The following is a 17352-nucleotide window of genomic DNA, read 5'->3' on the forward strand; positions in this document are numbered from 1 at the left end:
AAGAAATATAGAACAATAAGAAAACAGCTGTACAAAGTAGATAAAGATTTATGGCATTTTTGTGTGGAATGAAGTTAGATATAAATGTTAATAAAAAAATGGCCAGGGTTGTGCAATCCACATATTTAAAGTGTCTTGTGCGTGCAAATATGCTTGAAAGTGATTTATTTAGCTGTTGTGATAGAGTGATTAATAAATCACTTTTAAGCAAATATGCTTAAAAGTGATTTATTTAGCTGTTGTGATAGAGTGATTAACTAATGACCAAGTTGTGCCGTGGCCACTAGTGTAAACGAATGTCCAGAATGTCCACAGTAAGTGTAAAAACCATATGTGTGGGTCAGTACTGTGTGGTGTACTGATTAAGAGACCGTATCACCTGCGGAATAAGCTCCTCTTCAGTCTCTCTGTGTTGGCCTTCAGGGAGCGAAATAGATTTCCTGACCTCAACAGAGATCGAGTGCAGGTCAGGGAGCTTGGTGCAGATGGTGCGCTCCGCTGATCGCACCACCCTCTGTAGAGCTCGTCTGTCCTGCATGGTGCTGTTTCCAAACCAGGTTGTGATGTTTCCCATCAGGATTATCTCTATGGTGCAGGAGTAAAAGTTCCTAAGCACCTTGTAGGGCAGTCTGAAGCCTCTCAGGCGTCTGAGGTGGTAGAGACGCTGCCGGGCCTTTTTCACCATAGTGTTGATGTGACAGGATCATGATAGGTCCTGCGTGATGTGAACACCGAGGTATTTGAAGCTCTCCACTCTCTTCACTGGGCTCTCGTTGATGATGGGGGTCCGGTAGTTCCTCTCCTGCTTAGTGCTGAAGTCCACAATCAACTCCTTTGTCTTACTGACAGTTAGAAGGAGTTTGTTCCTCTGGCACCTGTTCTTCAGATTCCTAATTTCCTTCAGGTAGGCCGTCTCTGATCAGAGATCAGGCCCACCAAGATGATGTCGTCAGCAAACTTTATGATGGTGGTGGAGCTGGTAGTGGCCACACAGTCATATGTGTACCAGGAGTACAGCATGGGGCTCAAAACACAACCCTGGGGGGCTCCAGTGCTGAGAATAATGGAGGCTGAGACATGTCCGCCAATCTTTACTGCCAGTGGTCTGCCAGTTAGGAAATTAGAGATCCACTGACACAGAGATGAGCTGAGTCCCAGGTGCTCCAGCTTGATGGTGAGTGTGGAGGGAATTACGATATTAAATGCTGAGCTATAGTCGATGAAGAGCATTTTAACATAATTCCCCCTTCTAGTGTCCAGGTGAGTGAGTGATGTGTGGAGGAGATGAGAGATGGCATCATCAGTAGAACAATTTGGACGGTAAGCGAACTGTAGTGGGTCCAGTGTGTCACTTAGTGAAGAAATGAAGAAGTCCTTGACCAGCCGCTCAAAGCACTTCATTACTACTGAGGTGAGGGCTTGAAGCATGTGGGGATCACCGACTGAGATAAAAAGATCACTGACTGAGATAAAAAAAAATATCTCTGTGAACACAGGTGATAGCTGGTCTGCACAGGCTCTGAGAATACGACCCGAGATGCCGTCTGGTCCTGCTGCTTTCCTGGTGTTCAGTCTCCTGAAGGCTGTCCTCATGTCATGCTCGGAGATAATGAACGCATTTCTGGTGCTGGCAGTGTCTTCCTGTTTGCAGCCGTTAGTGCTGCTAGCATTAGCATCGCTAGCGTCTTTAGCTGCAGCCTCGAAGCGAGCATAGAAAGTGTTCAATTCGTGCAATTCGTGGAGTCACGTCCGCGTTCATCATGCCGGATGTTGGTGCTTTATAGTCTGTTATTGTTCTCAGTCCCTGCCACAGGCTTCTAGAGTCACTCTGTTGGAGCTGTGACTCTAGTTTCTTCCCGTAGCGCTGCTTCGCCTCTTTCACGTTATATGATGCAGCCTTGTACGGGTCCATGTCCTCCGACGCAAGTCTCGCGTTGAAGGCAGCAGTGCGATTTCTCAGAGCGTCGCGGATGGTTTTATCCACCCACGGCTTCTGGTTGGGAAACGTTCTGATACGTCAACACACTGACGTTATCATCGGAGCTGTTTCTGAACATGTCCCAGTCTGCGTCATCGAGTGCGTCCTGTAGCGCGACCTCCCTCTGAACCGGAACTTCCTGTTTTAGCCTTTGTTTGTATATTTGCATGAGGAAGATGGCGGCGTGGTCAGATTTACCAAACGGTGGACGAGATTGCACCTTGTAGCCATCCTTGACTGTAGTGTAGCAGTGGTCCAGTGTCCTTTCGCCCCTGGTGGGGCAGGTGATGTGCTGTTAAAGGTTCGGTGCTGAGCATTTGAGGTTGGCATTTTTTAACTCCCGAGGTAGATAAAAAGGACGACACATGATGGACAGTAGTTCCAGGTTTGGTGTGCAGGAGCGTGTAAGTGGAACAACACTCGCGCTGTTGCACCAGCTGCTGTTCACCATTAAGCACACGCCGCCTCCCCTTGACTTCCCTGAGTCCCGTGTCCTGTCCATGCGGTAAACTGAGAAGAACTCGGCCGGCTGGATGGCGTGATCTGGCACCGCTGGGTTCAGCCATGTCTTGGTAAAGCAGAGGAGATTGTAGTCCCGAATGTCTCCCTGGAACTTTACCCTGGCCCTGAGGTCATCGAGCTTGCTCTCCAGTAACTGGACGTTGGCAAGCAGAATGCTAGGCAGAGGTGTGCGGTGTGCACGGGCTCTCAGCCTTTTCCTGACGTCGGCTCATTTCCCTTGGGGCCGTCGCTCCGGATCACGTCCTTTGTTCTCCCTCAGGATCTCACTCGGCCACCTCGGATCCGGAGTTAAAAACGTTGAATTGTGAGTACATTGTATACCAATAGAAACAAGAGTGTCTCTATCTTACAGTACCTAATGTACTTAATGGTGGTGATTTTGCCAGTTTTAAAACGCTGAAAACTTAAAAAACAAAGAAAAGTCGGTCTGAGCAGTGTCTTACTCTTTGCATGTATGCGAAGTACGCATGCTTCGTGCCCTTACTCTTCGACAATTTTTTCCTCAGGGCTTGCCGTACTGTAGATAGGCATGTGTACTTTGCGAGTGTTGGAGTTCAGTTTTGGTGAATGGTGGAGAATAAACAGTTAAAAAGGATTTCGTGTGCTCTCGTTTTTATTGTTTTTTTATATTACAAAGTGTTTAATGCCCGGTCACATTAACAAGAGTGTGGTAACGTTAATTGTAAGATGGCGGGCAAGTTGTTCGTGACGTAGAACGTGGGCGGACAAGTTGTTCGTGACATAAAACGTGGGCGGCACGTTGTTCGCGACGTAGAACGTGAGCGTGGGACGTGTCAGCGTCACAGATAGTTTATGTTTACATACAGCTACATGACACACTGCAAAAAATAAAATATTTGAAAAAGCATAATAGGACCTCTTTAAAGGATTGCAATGCACACAACATTATAGGTGACATATCAAAGTTCAAAAGAGGACAAATTGTTGGAGCGCGTCTCACTGGTGCATCTGTGACCCGGACAGCAAGTCTTTGTGATGTATAAAGAGCCACAGTATCCTGGGTACTTTCAGCATACCACAAAGAAGGACGAACTACATCCAACAGGAGTAACTGTGGACGCAAGAGGAAGCTGTCTAAAAGGGATGTCTGGGTGCTAAATCAAATTGTATCCAAAAAACATAAAACCACAGCTGCCCAACACATTGCAGAATTAAATGTGCACCTCAACTCTCCTGTTTCCACCAAAACTGTTGGTCGGGAGCTCCACAGGTTCAATGTACATGGCCGGGCTGCTATAGCCAAATCTTAGGTCACTCATGCCAATGACAAACTTTGTTTACAATGTTGCCAGCAGCAAAAATCTTGGGCTATAGAGAATGTGAAACATGTATTGTTATCTGATGAGTCTACCTTCACTGTCTTGCCCACATCCGGGAGAGTTACGGTGTGGAGAAGCCCCACAGAAGCGTACCACCCAGACTGTTGCAGGCCCAGAGTGAAGCATAGGTGTGGATCAGTGATGGGCTGCAATATCATGTCATTCCCTAGGCCCAATACTTGTGCTACAGTAGATCAAGGACTAGCAAACCATTTTGGAGGACCATGTGCACCCAATAGTTCAAACATTATATATCAGGATGGTAATGCACCAGTACACACAAAGACTGGTGACAGAGTGGTTTGATGAACATGAATGTGACATCTCCCATGGCCTTCACAGTCACCAGATCTAAATATTATTGAGCAACTCAATAATAGCAACCTCAAAGTTGCTCAATAGTGTTTTGGAGTCAGGAAACGTTTTCCTCCATCAGGATCACGTAGTGACCTAGCCACTATTCTGCAAGAAGAATGGCTCAAAATCCCTCTGGCCACTGTGCAGGAATGGTATCTGTCATTCCCAAGACAAATTGATGCTGTATTGGCCACAAAAGGAGGCTCTACACCATACTAATGAATAATTGTGGTCTAAAACCAGGAGTTCAGTTTCATTGTCCAACCCCTGTATTTCCAAAGCAAGTTCCATGGTGGGTGTTTTCCTTGAGCTCTGATGGCATAGTCATTGGGATGGTGAGGAAAAAGGCCACTAGACTTGTTAATGCTGGCCACCTCTTTTAATTCACGATACATTGGGGAAATCTCAATCTGGGGACCTGTTTGAGGCAGAAAAGATGTTATGTGATTTGATCACAGTAGGAGTCAAAAGTTTGAGTGCAAGTTTAGATTTATTTTCTACATTCTAGAACAATTGTTTTAGCAAAAATGTGAAATAACACATATGGCATTTTTTTGTTGCATTTTTCTAAATTGACATTTAACATTTTTTCTTCTACTTCTTCTTATTTTTAATATTATTATTTCATAATATAACAGTTTATTAAGACTAATACCATAACATGTTCTTAAATTTTTAAGGACCCTAAACCATTTTTAGGGCCAATTCATTAGACCAGTATTGATTTTACACCTTGACTGCAATGTATATTTTATTTATTTTATTATTGGACTCTATATTTACTTTGACTCTTTCCTGTCTAGTTCCACATGTGGTTACTGGGTTATACTGCCAGTACTCATCAGGGGGCTATGGTCTAACTCTTGTTTGGGATCCTCCAAATGGAGGGAGGACAGCTGTACAGGTCAACATAAAGAGCAAGAGCTTTATTGAAACAGGGGAAAGACTGTATATCGATGGACTGATGCCAACCCAGTGGTACACCCTTAGTGTCTCTGCACACTTTGGGCCTGAGCGGAGTATCCCAATTTCTATCACCTGTCAGACTGACCCAAGAGGTAAGAGAGGCTGTACTTGTGAGTGTTGCACACAAAAAAACAAGAAAACAAGTGACAAATTTAAGGGGGAAAAATCATTACAATCACTACAATCATTAAAATAGTAGTGGGACTATTTTTTGAAAAATGGTGTTCATCTCTTTAGTACGGGTTCCATAAATGTAAAAAAATGATCAAATATCTATTTGTAACACCAAACTATCTATAGCTAAATGTAAACACATGTTTTCCAGGAGTCATAGCGGGTGTTCTAACATTCTTTCTGCTGGTCATCCTCATCCTCTGTATTGGTATATTTATATGGCATTACAAGTCAAGGTTATTCAGGTGAGTGTTGCTATTGGTGTTAAAAGAGAATGAATGGGCACACTAGTCACACATTGTAACAACTGTGAGGTTTCCCACCATGTTTAATATTAGTGCTGTATAATTTCTTTAAAAACAGCATGAACCATTGCATTGCTTTGTTACTGAGCGGATAAAACCTTAAGTATAAATCTTATCTTAATGAGGTGTGTTAAAATAGGGAAACAATACCGGAAAAGACAGGCTATAACAACCTGAGATGTTGTATGTAATGCTGTTTTCTCTTATCCCACCGACCATACCACTGACCTCTCCCGACCTCACCCGATTTAAAATAGGCTCTGAAGTTCTTGCGGTCACTACCAGTTTGGTTAGTTTTTCAAGCATAGCAACTCCCCATCGAGCATTTCGTAAGGGCATAAAAATGAATTCATGAATGAATAAATCAAGTAAGTAATATATGCAGGCAAAATAAATAAAAGAATGACATAAATCATGTTTATGTAGAATGTGCATTTAGACATTATGTGCACAAGACAAGACAATTCCTGTTATCACTTACATCATAGCAGCTACAAGCGGAAGTACCCATCCTGGATGAGAAAAGACTTTGTAAAATTTGTTAAAAGGTTAAAGCTAAAAATAAGCTGATTGGCTTTAATGTAATCCGTGATATTATTATTTCAGGTTGAAGACTCCTACATGTCTGCTTGTCTGTCTGTACAGCAGAACTCTCTGTCTGATTTATTAATACAAAGAAATAAAATTTTGTGAGGTTGAGTATCTTATGCCTTGTAACTTGGACTTCTTTCATTGTCAGCCAAATACAGTGGAAACTTGCGCACATAGTTTGTTCCCGGAATCGTGCATGTATATTTACATTTACATTTAGGCATTTGGCAGACGCTCTTATCCAGAGCGACTTACAAATAGTGCTTTAAAGTTTACATCACTAGATACATACTTACACTGGGTTTACTAGGTTAATAACTAAGAGTCTGGCTAAATGCCGCCCTCGATCCCTGAAAGATGGTGGGATGAGGCAAGCAGTGCTGGAGGATCGGAGGGAACGTGGTGCAGTGCGTGGTGTGATTAGAGCAGAGAGGTAAGTGGGTGCTGGGCCATTTTTAGCTTTGTAGGAAAGCATCAGCGTTTTGAATTTGATGTGGGCAGCTACAGGAAGCCAGTGCAAGAAGCGGAAAAATGGAGCGGTGTGGGAGAACTTTACAAGGTTGGTTACAAAAAACGAGAGATACTGCTGCATTCTGGATCAGTTGCAGAGGACAAATCGTGTACAGAGGCAGGCTTGCCAGAAGCGAGTTGCAGTAGTCCAGTTTTTAAATAAAAAGGGACTGAACAAGCACCTGAGTAGCCTGTGAAGAAAGGATTCTTCTGATATTGTAAAGAAGAAATCTAAAAGAGCGAGTAAGGTTAGCAATGTGTGGGGAAAAATGACAAATGATTGTCCATGGGTACCCCAAGATTGCGGGCAGTGGCTGAAGAAGTGATTTGGTTGTTGTCCAGGGATATCAAAAGGTCTTGACCTAGGGATGAGTCACAAGGGATGATGAACAGTTCGGTTTTACTCAGATTGAGCTTCAGCTGATGAAGGGAGGAAGAGGGAGAAAAGGAGAGAGTAAGTTGGGTGTCATCTGCATAACAATGAAAATATAAAAATCCATGCGATGATATGACCTTACCAAGAGACTGGGTATAGAGGAAGAACAGAAAAGGACCAAGTACTGAGCCTTGCGGGACAACAGTAGAGAATCTACATGGGGCAAATGTCGATCCTCCCCCATGTTACCTCATATGACCTATCTTCTTGGTAAGAAACAAACCATTGCCACGCTGTTCCATAAATTCCAAGGCTTGTAAGAATAGATAATAGAATCTGGTGGTTTACTGTGTCAAATGCAGCTGACAGGTCCAGGAGGATGAGGACAGATGTCATGTCTAGCAGCATGGAGCTTCCCAATGACAGAAGGGCAGTCTCTGTGGAATGTGCCACTTTAAATCCAGATTGGTTGGGATCATTAAGGTTGTTCTGTGAGAGATGGAGAGACACTTGGTTATAAAAGAGAAATAAAAGAGAGAAGTGATACCGGGTGATAGTTGTTAACTTCTGATGGGTCCAGGCAGGATTTCTTGAGGATAGGAATAACCTTGCCTTCTTAAAAGCAGCAGGAACATGACTAGATGATATGGAATGGTTGATGGTTAATGGTTGTCGTGAAGGGAAGGAGGTCTCATGAGATGGCCTGGAGCATTGTGGAAGGGATTGGGTCTAATTAACAGGTGGTGGGGTTAGATGACGAGATGATCTGCTGAATCTCATCAGATGACAGGTTGAAGAATTCTGCTAAGGGAGGGAAGAGAAGGTCCTGAGGTTCTGCTGTGGGAGTTTGGTTGGGAACGAAGGACTGGCAGATTGCTGTGATTTTCCCATCGTAGAATGTGGCTAAATCATCAGCAGTCAGAGAGGAAGGGGCAGGAGGAGTCAGTGGGTTGAGTAGTGAGGAGAAGATGTTGTGGAGTTTTCCAGGATCATGTGCAGAGGGTTCCAGCTTTTCTCTGTAGAAGGTAGTTTTGGCAGAAGTCACATGAGAATTTGGAGAGAAGAGTCTGGTAAAAGACGAGATCTGCATCAAGCTGCGATTTCTTACATCTTCTCTCTGCAGTTCTTAATTCTCTCCTGTTGTTGCGTAGTAAATCAGATAGCCAAGGAGCAGGACAAGACGTCTTCCTTGGTTTAGATGACAACGGGCAAAGGAGATCTATGGATGAGGGGAGAGAGGAGAGGAAAGTTTAAGTCGCAGTCCTTAGTGGTAGAAAGGAGAAGGTGTCTGGGTCTGGGAGGGATGATAGGGTGCATGAATACAAAGGAAGGGAAGACAGAGTGAAGGTTTCTGCGGGTAAAAGAGAAATTTTGGTGGTTAGGTTTACATAGAATAGGAAGGGTTATGGTGAAGGATACCAGATAATGATCAGATTTATGAAGAGGAATAGTAGTGATATCTGTGACTGAGGAAGGGCGACAAAAACAAGGTCAAGAGGATTCCCTGCCTTGTGTGTGGGAGAGCAGCTGTTTAGAGTTAAAGAGAAGGAGTTAAGGAGAGGGAGAAGAAAAGAGGATTGGAGTTTATCAGATGGAAGGTTGAAATCTCCTAGAACAGTGAGAAGAGTGTTAGCAGAAGGAAAAGGTTCATTCAGAAAGTTTCCTAGAGAGCCAGGAGGACAGTAATAATTATAACGTTAATTGGAGAGGTTACCTTAAATGCATGAAATTCAAATTATGAAAAACTGAGATGAGACAGGGGGATAGGTGAGAAGGACCATCTCTTAGACAACAGGAGACCTGTACCACCACCTCTGCCAGTTTCTCGTGGAGAGTAAGAGAATACATAGGCAGAGGATAGGGCAGCCGGTGTAGCTGAGTTCCGAGGAGATATCCAGGTCTCAGTTAGTGCCAGAAAGTCAAAAGAGTAATGGGTAGCTAGGGCAGAGATAAAATTGCTTTCTTTACAGCAGATTGGCAGTTCCAGAGCCCACCTACTGTACCACCAGTGCAGGGCAATGAGACAATACTGGAGGGTAGATGAGGTTTCTGGGAGATCTGTCTCTGCTGTGTCAGTAAAAGCATCTTGGTTTGTGTGAACTGACAGAGATAGGTTGAAGACACATCCTAAACTGAGGTAATTGTCTATAAAAACTTGTAATTCCTTGGTAAACAAGAGTTTAAGTCAATTTTTTGTGCACTTGCTATCTAAATTCTTGACCAACGTTGTTGTAGGATATGCTTATTAACCGCTACAGACACAAGTGTCTTTAATATATGTAGCTAAGCCTTGCCCACAATTCACACCTTGAATAGGTACTAGGTACAGTATACAGTAAGAACCAATCGTGTTAAAAAAAAAGTACAAAAGTTAAAAACCTACCTTACCAGTGGAGAAGAATCTAATATAGAAAACTAAAGCACATAAAGTAAAGTATATTAAAGTATATGTTTATAAGTTAATATTATATGTATATAAGTTAAGATTTATTGTTTTTAAACTTCCTGCAGAAAGAACAAACATCAATTGAGTTACACGTTGTGACGTAATCTGCTCATAACTTCATTTCTACTCAACATTTTGATTTTACAAGTCAAACTTAAGGCAACTTTCTACCTAAAGTTTTATAAAATTCTGTCCAGCCAGTTTTGTGTGATGGTGTGACAAAATGTGGCTGGATAGACATACAGAGATTTTTTTTCTGAGAACTGTAACTGGGAGTCCAGGTAACAGATTCACTTTGGGGTGGCATGCTTGCATTCTGTACAGTATAGACAGAAAAAAAAAGCTATCAGCTGTTTTAATTGCAGTACTTATGAAAAAGTCTTGGCCATATAAGAATGCAATATGCAATAAAATTTTACATAAAAGAATATTCTCCATATAAAGAGCACATGATTATTATTATTATTATTATTATTATTATTATTATTATCATCATCATTATTAATATTAATATTTGGTGTGAAACCTCAGCTTGAAAATGATCACTAGTCTTAGATAGAGATTTGTGCAGTTTCATAAGTAAAACAACTGGAAGGTTCTATATGCTGGAGAATATGCCATCGATCTTATGGTAACTTTGTCATGCTTCCTTATTTCTATTTTCATGTTTCATACAAATCTCAGGAGTCTTAATTAGGTTTTTGGTTTCTACCTGAAACGTTGGTCTGTTATGTAATCTTGTGATGTTATTTTTTTATTAACTTTTAAGTTAGGGCTCTAAATTACATATATTGCCAAAAAGTCAAATCTCATGACAAATGCGCTTCTGAAAAAACGGTCGTAAATTCCCATAAATACGCTTCTAAACCAGTGGTGGCTGGTGCAAAAAATTTTTTACATAGACACTCGTTCATCTGATGTCCCAAAAATGAACGTAATACAGTTTAGATTTTTTTTGTAAATAAATTATATTAAGAAATACACCTCGATACTGTGACTAAATGACTTTATTTCATTATAAAAATAAATAATTATTATGTTAAATAATTACATTTTAAAGTGCATTTTTCTCTGCCTAACTTGATATGCATTTTTTCCAAGTCATGAATACTGACCTTAACTGAACCACAGTTCCAAGTTTTCTGCATTTTTGGATAATGGCTCTCGCCGCGGTTCGCTGGTGTCCCAAAGCCTTAAAAATTTCTTTGTAAGATTTATACATACCAATTAAGTTGTTTTTTATCTGTTCTTGAAAGTTTGGAAAGCTTAATAAATGAAATTATCATTTAAAAACTGCATTTTGTATTTACTTTGGTTATCTTTTTGTGATCTTAAAAACACTTTGATGATCTGAATCATTCAAATGTGATAAATATGCAAAAGAAATATTAATAAAAAATAAAATCAGGGCTCACAGCACTGTAATTCAAATACAGTACATTTGTCAGGATCACCTGTTTTTTACAGTGTTGGTAGCTAGGTTTTTATATATAACTTGGTAAATACTGCATTAATAAGAATTTGTCCATTGTTTGTGCAATTGCTTTGTTACAGTGATAGCAAGATTAAATCCTCTAATGAGCCCAAACTGTCCAGTAATATCTACAAGTAAGAACAATTCACTACATATTTTTGTTTACACATTACTGTGGATGGTCTGGTTACTGATTTTATTTCCCCTTTAGGCCAATTCTCCTCAAGAACTTTCCAATGCATTTTAGCACCATGAGCCGTGATCAGAACCGTGGCTTTATTGGGGAATATGAGGTACATACACATAACTTGTGTGGATCTTCTGTGTCATCATTTCAATGTGCATTGCTTTTTTTTTTACTGCAATCAATGTAATATGTACTGATGAATTTGAATTAATAATTTCATCTTTTTCATGTGATGTTTACAGGATTTAGGTACAGTAGGTACAGATCAGAGCTGTGCAGCTGCTACACTTCCTGAAAACAAGAGCAAGAACCGCTTTACAAATGTATTAGCATGTGAGTGTTGAGCACAAATAAACAGACATGTAACAAAACAAAATCAGTTTTTCCTTGGTATTTATTTAACGATCTGTGTTTGGTCAATTCAATGTTGTTAAAATATTCTTCATCTTTCCATTCCAGATGATTCATCTCGTGTGAAGCTTGCTTCACAACCTGGCTCTGATACAGACTACATCAATGCTAACTATATTCATGTAAGTTTTTAATCAACACACTTAAGTATATATAAAATATGGCCAAATAGTTTTAAATATAGTATTATTAATTCAATAAAAGAACTAAAGCTATAATGTAACTTACATATGAGCAATATTATTAAGAAGTTAAAATGACTAAATCTATCCTTATTCTAATGTATTCGTATAGAATTAGTATTACCAGTAATAACCATTACTCATTTGTAATAATTACGGAGGTTGTCTGTGATCAATGCGAATCCCATGTAATCTGTGTATGTGTAATCTGGTGCGAATTGACAATGTCTGTAATTTGTAAAGTAAAAACCCCCGCGAGTGACATATCATATTTCGCCAAACACAGAGGTCCTGTGATAATATTAGTACTGTGCAAATTAGCATGTTTGTGATTGGGCCAGTATTTGGTGGGGTTGTATATAATTTTTTCAGGATTTATGTTTCCTGTGCACCTTTTTATCTTTGTTTATATGCGTATGCGCCACATGAAATTACATGCTAATACCAATATTGTGTAAATAGGGCTTATGAGAATGTTAGTTTTAATGTGTGTGTGTTTGTGTTAGGGTTATGGCAAGGAAAAGCAGTACATTGCTGCACAGGGTCCTCTGCCCTCCACTGTCAATGACTTCTGGAGAATGGTGTGGGAGCAGAAGTCTTCAAATATTGTCATGCTGACTAATTGTACTGAAGGAGGAAGGGTACGCTTGTAAGAATTTTTAACAAATGATGTTAATTGATGTTAATTGATGTTAGTTAATTGATGTTAGTTGATGTTAATTGATGTTAATATGGAGTCCAGGTAGTTATTGGAGGCTCAGGTAGACTTGTAGGAAATTCCAGTCCTGAACTATCGAGAGACTGCAGCGAAGTCAAGTCCTCAGAGAAACAGCTGTCAACATCAGTCAAGGCAACATCAGTTTATTAAGCGCCCCTAGTGAAGGGACCTGGTAAAAACAGGCCAAATCCGTATCACAATGACCTAAACCGCACCTGTTTCACTTCTGTAATATTGTGTGATTAGACGCAGTGCTCTATAATCTGATTTAAGCAACACCAAACATATTTGTTAAATGTTGGTGTGATATAGATGGGTATTGTGACAAACTGAGATTAAAAACCGGCTCCGGCATTTGTATCACATCAGGCCAGTTTCCAACACAACACAACTTCACCAGAATGCATGCAATGTAAGCATGGTAATGCTTACAGTGTGATGCTTTTGCTCAATGTATACAATAACTGTTTTATAGACATGATACTTAAGCTCAAATCCCGAATCTACCACCTGGATATTTTTTTAAACTATCTTTTAAAAACTAACTATACCAGATAGTCTATTCTTTTTTGACCCTGCAGATACTGCTGATATATTTATAATTATTTTATTAATTTGTTATATTTGTTGGTGTCCAAACTTATTTCTATATGAATATGTCAATCAAAAAAATATTTGCCATTAATTTGGTGGAATGAAACAGCTGGATTCTGTGACTCATTGTGTTTATGAGTCCAAGGATTCGGTGGATACCAGGGATTCGATAAGCCCCCTTTAGTAAAGGGCCCATAGGAAAATGCAGTCAGAAGCTCTACTGACTCAAGTGACTCAAAAGACTCAAGAGACCTGGATCCATTTAGTGAGTGATTCAGAAGGAGTCGGATCCTTTAATTGATCTGAATTTCTCATCTCTACTTCACAAACATTTTCCACTACAGGGAAAGCATTTGGAACTGCTCATTTTTACTCATGCTTCTTCAGTAACAGCTTTATCCCAGTCAGGGTTGTGGTGGTTTTGAAGCCTAGCCAGAAAACAGTGGGCGCCAAAGAAGAATCCCAGTACAGATTGCTCTCCATCATAAGGCACAATTTTAACACAATTTGCACATACCAGCATGTTTTTGGTCATTGGAAAAAACTGGAGAACCTGAAGGGAAAATTACATGACGAAGGGGTACACTCTGCAATGCTCTGACAGTTACTCGAGTTTACAGTCTAACTGAGAACTTTGGAGCCATATGCTGCAGCACTACCTCCCCTACCACCACAACCCCATATGTATTAGCTAAACATTTACAGATGAAAACAAATTAAAATTCCCAGGCTATGGGCTGTTACTTAAAGCACTGATAGAACATATCATTGAAATTCTTTTCCACATTAAAACATTGCATTTAGTTTAGATCAACTCTACTTGTATAGTGCAATGGACATTGTCGCAAAGGAGCTTCACAAAAATAAAAATTCTGGATATAAATTGAAAAATGCATACTCTTTTAGCTTTATCACTATGTCAAGAAAGACTGGGCTTAAATTGTGAAAGATTAGTCTTGGAAGCATGAGTAAATAATTTTCATGAATTCTGGAGTCCTGGCCTTAAAATATTTGGGATGTGCTAGAGAAGACTGCTGTGTGGTTCAATTCTCCTGTCATAAATAAAAGATCTTGATGAAAAGATAATGTAACTTTGACTGGAAAGGTGGTCAATACCATGCCATGACAAATTTGCACCATAATTAAAGCCAATGAAGATCCAGCAGGGAAAATTGTGTGGGGGGCTTTTTTTATTGCCAGGCAGTTAAATTTTTGATTGCTTAATCTCCATGTTTAAAATCAAACTGGGACTTTCAGACTCAAATGGATGACTAACTTATAACCAACTTGTGAAAGAGACACATCTGTCTGTGGGAATTGTACACACAATTATTTATGAACACCACTTGCACATTACTACGTGGCTGGGAGTTATTCCACATCCCACAAACAGTTCTGACCTTGCTCCAATCGATTTACACCTGTTTAGGCCATTAAAGAAGCTCCTGGGAAGCCAGCAATGTAGACAGTCTGATTGTGGCTCCAGCATACTGAGAAATCATACTACCTTGATCGTATCCAAGCACTAGTGAAATGACGGTATAAGTACATTAGTGTACCATGGGATTATATAGAGCAATAAAGGTACTTTCCCCTCTTATGACTTTGTTTTTTTCTTCTGCAAAAAAAAAAAAAGTCCCTGGTTGGCTTGAACACCCTTAATGAAACTTTAAAGTTGAATCTTTAAAATGGTCTATGTAGGTTTCATCAATTCATAATGAAAGGCATTCATCAATTCTCTAGTATATTTCTTTCTCTGCAGATTAAATGTGAGCAGTATTGGCCAACGGACGATATGCCCTGGCTCTACGGAAACTTGCGGGTCTCTGTCCAGTCAGAGCAAAAAGAGAGCTTCTGGACTCGAAGAGAGTTTCTTGTCAGAAATGTAAGCTCAGTGATTACACTAACAAGCCTTTTATGCTACACAGTGTGACATATACACTCATCATTCTCTTTATTGGGAACACCAGTACACCTGCACATCCATGCTGTTATCTAATCACCCAGTCATGTGACAGCAGTGAAACAGATAAAGAGCACAAAAAATTAAACCTTAACGTGTATGGGCTACAACAGCAGAAAACTACACAAGTAGAGGATTGGGAAACAGTCTTTAACTGTGCATTTTAATAAATCCACCAGTGTTAGTTCTGGCAGCTTATTTTTATTTAAAAACCAGGCCGAATCCGTATCACAATGACCTAAACCGCAGCTGTTTCACTTTTGTAATATTGTGTGATTAGACGCAGTGCTCTATAATCTGATTTTAGCAACACCAAACATATTTGAGATGAAAAAACGGCTCTGGCACACACACACACACTCCGCGCCTGCACGCATAAATGGAAACACTTATCTGTCTAGATTTATTTTTACTTTTTTTAAAGCTTAAGTGCAGGTTAATTTGTTTTATTTTTACTTTATATTTTGTATTAATTATTTTTATGTATTTATTTTTTGGGGCTGTGTAATAAATAATTAGAGTTTCCACTATTTCTTATGAGAAAATTAAATTTGGTTTACGAGTATTTTGGAATACGAGCCCGCTTCCAGAATGAATTATGCTCGTAATCCAAGCTTTCACTGTAGCTGGTTTTCAAATGCTATTTCACATTTGTTGCATTTTTGGTTTAGTCAGTTTTGTTTTCTGTGGCATAGGACAGCATTGGTGAAGTTATAAATAAATTGTATAATCCCATAAATCGTTTCTCCTTTTTTTCTCAAAAGCAAGGGGAGACATACAAGGTAATGAGTGATTTGTTCCTGATGTCGTTGAGAGGGGACAAACTATAAACATTTTTTCATAGTTATCATTTTCAAATGTTACTTTTTATTTAGTTTTAGTCAGTGGCGGTTCTATACTGAATTGCTTCCTGGGCGAGACTCCCTCCTGGTGCCCCAAGCCACCTACCTCCCATCTCGTCCTGACAAAACTTCACATTTTGTACACACCACATGTTTTATTGTAGTAATACATGCCGTTTCGTAACAGACCAATTTTGGCAAAAAATAGATGAACTACTCATAACTTAAATAAATATATTTTGTACAAACAAATATTATTTAAGAAAAGATATTTGAAATCATTAAGAATAATATACATATATAAAAATATTTTAGAAGTCCTTGATACAGGACGCAGTTGAAATTGACATCAAAAGACTGTTGTCTACAATATTACTCTTAAAAAATTGCAAATTTAAATAAACATGCTCTAACATGCTTATTAATCTAATATAATATAATCTAAGGGAGGAACAATTAGCTCCTTGGTTAATTTACTGCCTTAAATTATATGCTTTGTCATATAACAGAGTTATAGCAAATGAAAAATGTATTTTAATCTATCTAGACATCTGTAAATTACACTGGCTATGTACAATATACTGTAAATATTTTGTAAATATATTGGCTATAGCCAACATTAACATAACCAATGGAAATAAATAACTGTACTTGCAACAGTTTTGTTGCAAAGCATTATTTTGTGATTAAATTTAATTAGATTTCATGTTGTATACACTGCTGAAAAAACAATAGAACCCTGCCCAAAAATAATAGAAATTGTAATGGATTTAATGGTTATAATGGGAATTGTATTGGTTTTAATGGTAAGTATAACAATGTCTGCTGGTATATGATGGATTCTATTGGTGGGTAGAATAAGGAATCTTGTAATAGTTTCACTGGAAAAAGTTAATGGTTCATAATGGTATTTAATATAAACCATTAGAATTTCTGTGATGGTTTGTATATTAGGCTTTTATTGTGTGTGTTTTTTTTTTTTTGCATTATAAGCATAGCAAGCATCATAAGCAAGAAGGCTAACAAACCTAGGAGTTAACGTTATACCACTAATGAACATAATGACATGAATACCTTAATCATACAGAGAGAACATTGTTGCATACCTTTATCTTTTGCTCATTTCTTTTCATCTTCTTTTCTTTTTTTCCTAAACTGGGCACCTGACAGCTTTGGCTTTTTTCTCTCCTTTGTCACTCACGACCAGAAGTCAAGACTAAACCAATTCACCTCCACATCATAATCGTTTTTATTACCTATTTTTATTAGCCATTTCAGACAATTAAATAAATGAAAAAAGTGCAAATTATTGGTCTGTGTTTATAATATTTTAAATGAAATGCGCGTTAGAAAAATCAAGTGTCACTGACATAATTTAGCCCCCTGCTTGTCCGCTTCATTTGGGAGAGATGAACT

At 39.2% G+C, this 17352-nt stretch overlaps 1 protein-coding gene across 1 annotated transcript in view; it reads left to right on the forward strand.

Moving 5' to 3' along the window:
• The window catches only part of LOC128513854 (receptor-type tyrosine-protein phosphatase H-like), a 46343-nt gene that overhangs the window by 22608 nt on the left and 6383 nt on the right, over positions 1-17352 (forward strand). The window contains exons 6-13 of the mRNA XM_053487400.1: positions 5001-5255; positions 5489-5582; positions 11120-11173; positions 11251-11332; positions 11469-11559; positions 11686-11759; positions 12326-12460; positions 14894-15016. Of these exons, the coding sequence (XP_053343375.1) occupies positions 5001-5255; positions 5489-5582; positions 11120-11173; positions 11251-11332; positions 11469-11559; positions 11686-11759; positions 12326-12460; positions 14894-15016 (908 nt within the window). The remainder of the gene's footprint in view (positions 1-5000; positions 5256-5488; positions 5583-11119; positions 11174-11250; positions 11333-11468; positions 11560-11685; positions 11760-12325; positions 12461-14893; positions 15017-17352) is intronic.

Source organism: Clarias gariepinus, chromosome 26, assembly GCF_024256425.1.
Source record: "Clarias gariepinus isolate MV-2021 ecotype Netherlands chromosome 26, CGAR_prim_01v2, whole genome shotgun sequence".
In the NCBI taxonomy this organism is placed as follows: domain Eukaryota; kingdom Metazoa; phylum Chordata; class Actinopteri; order Siluriformes; family Clariidae; genus Clarias; species Clarias gariepinus.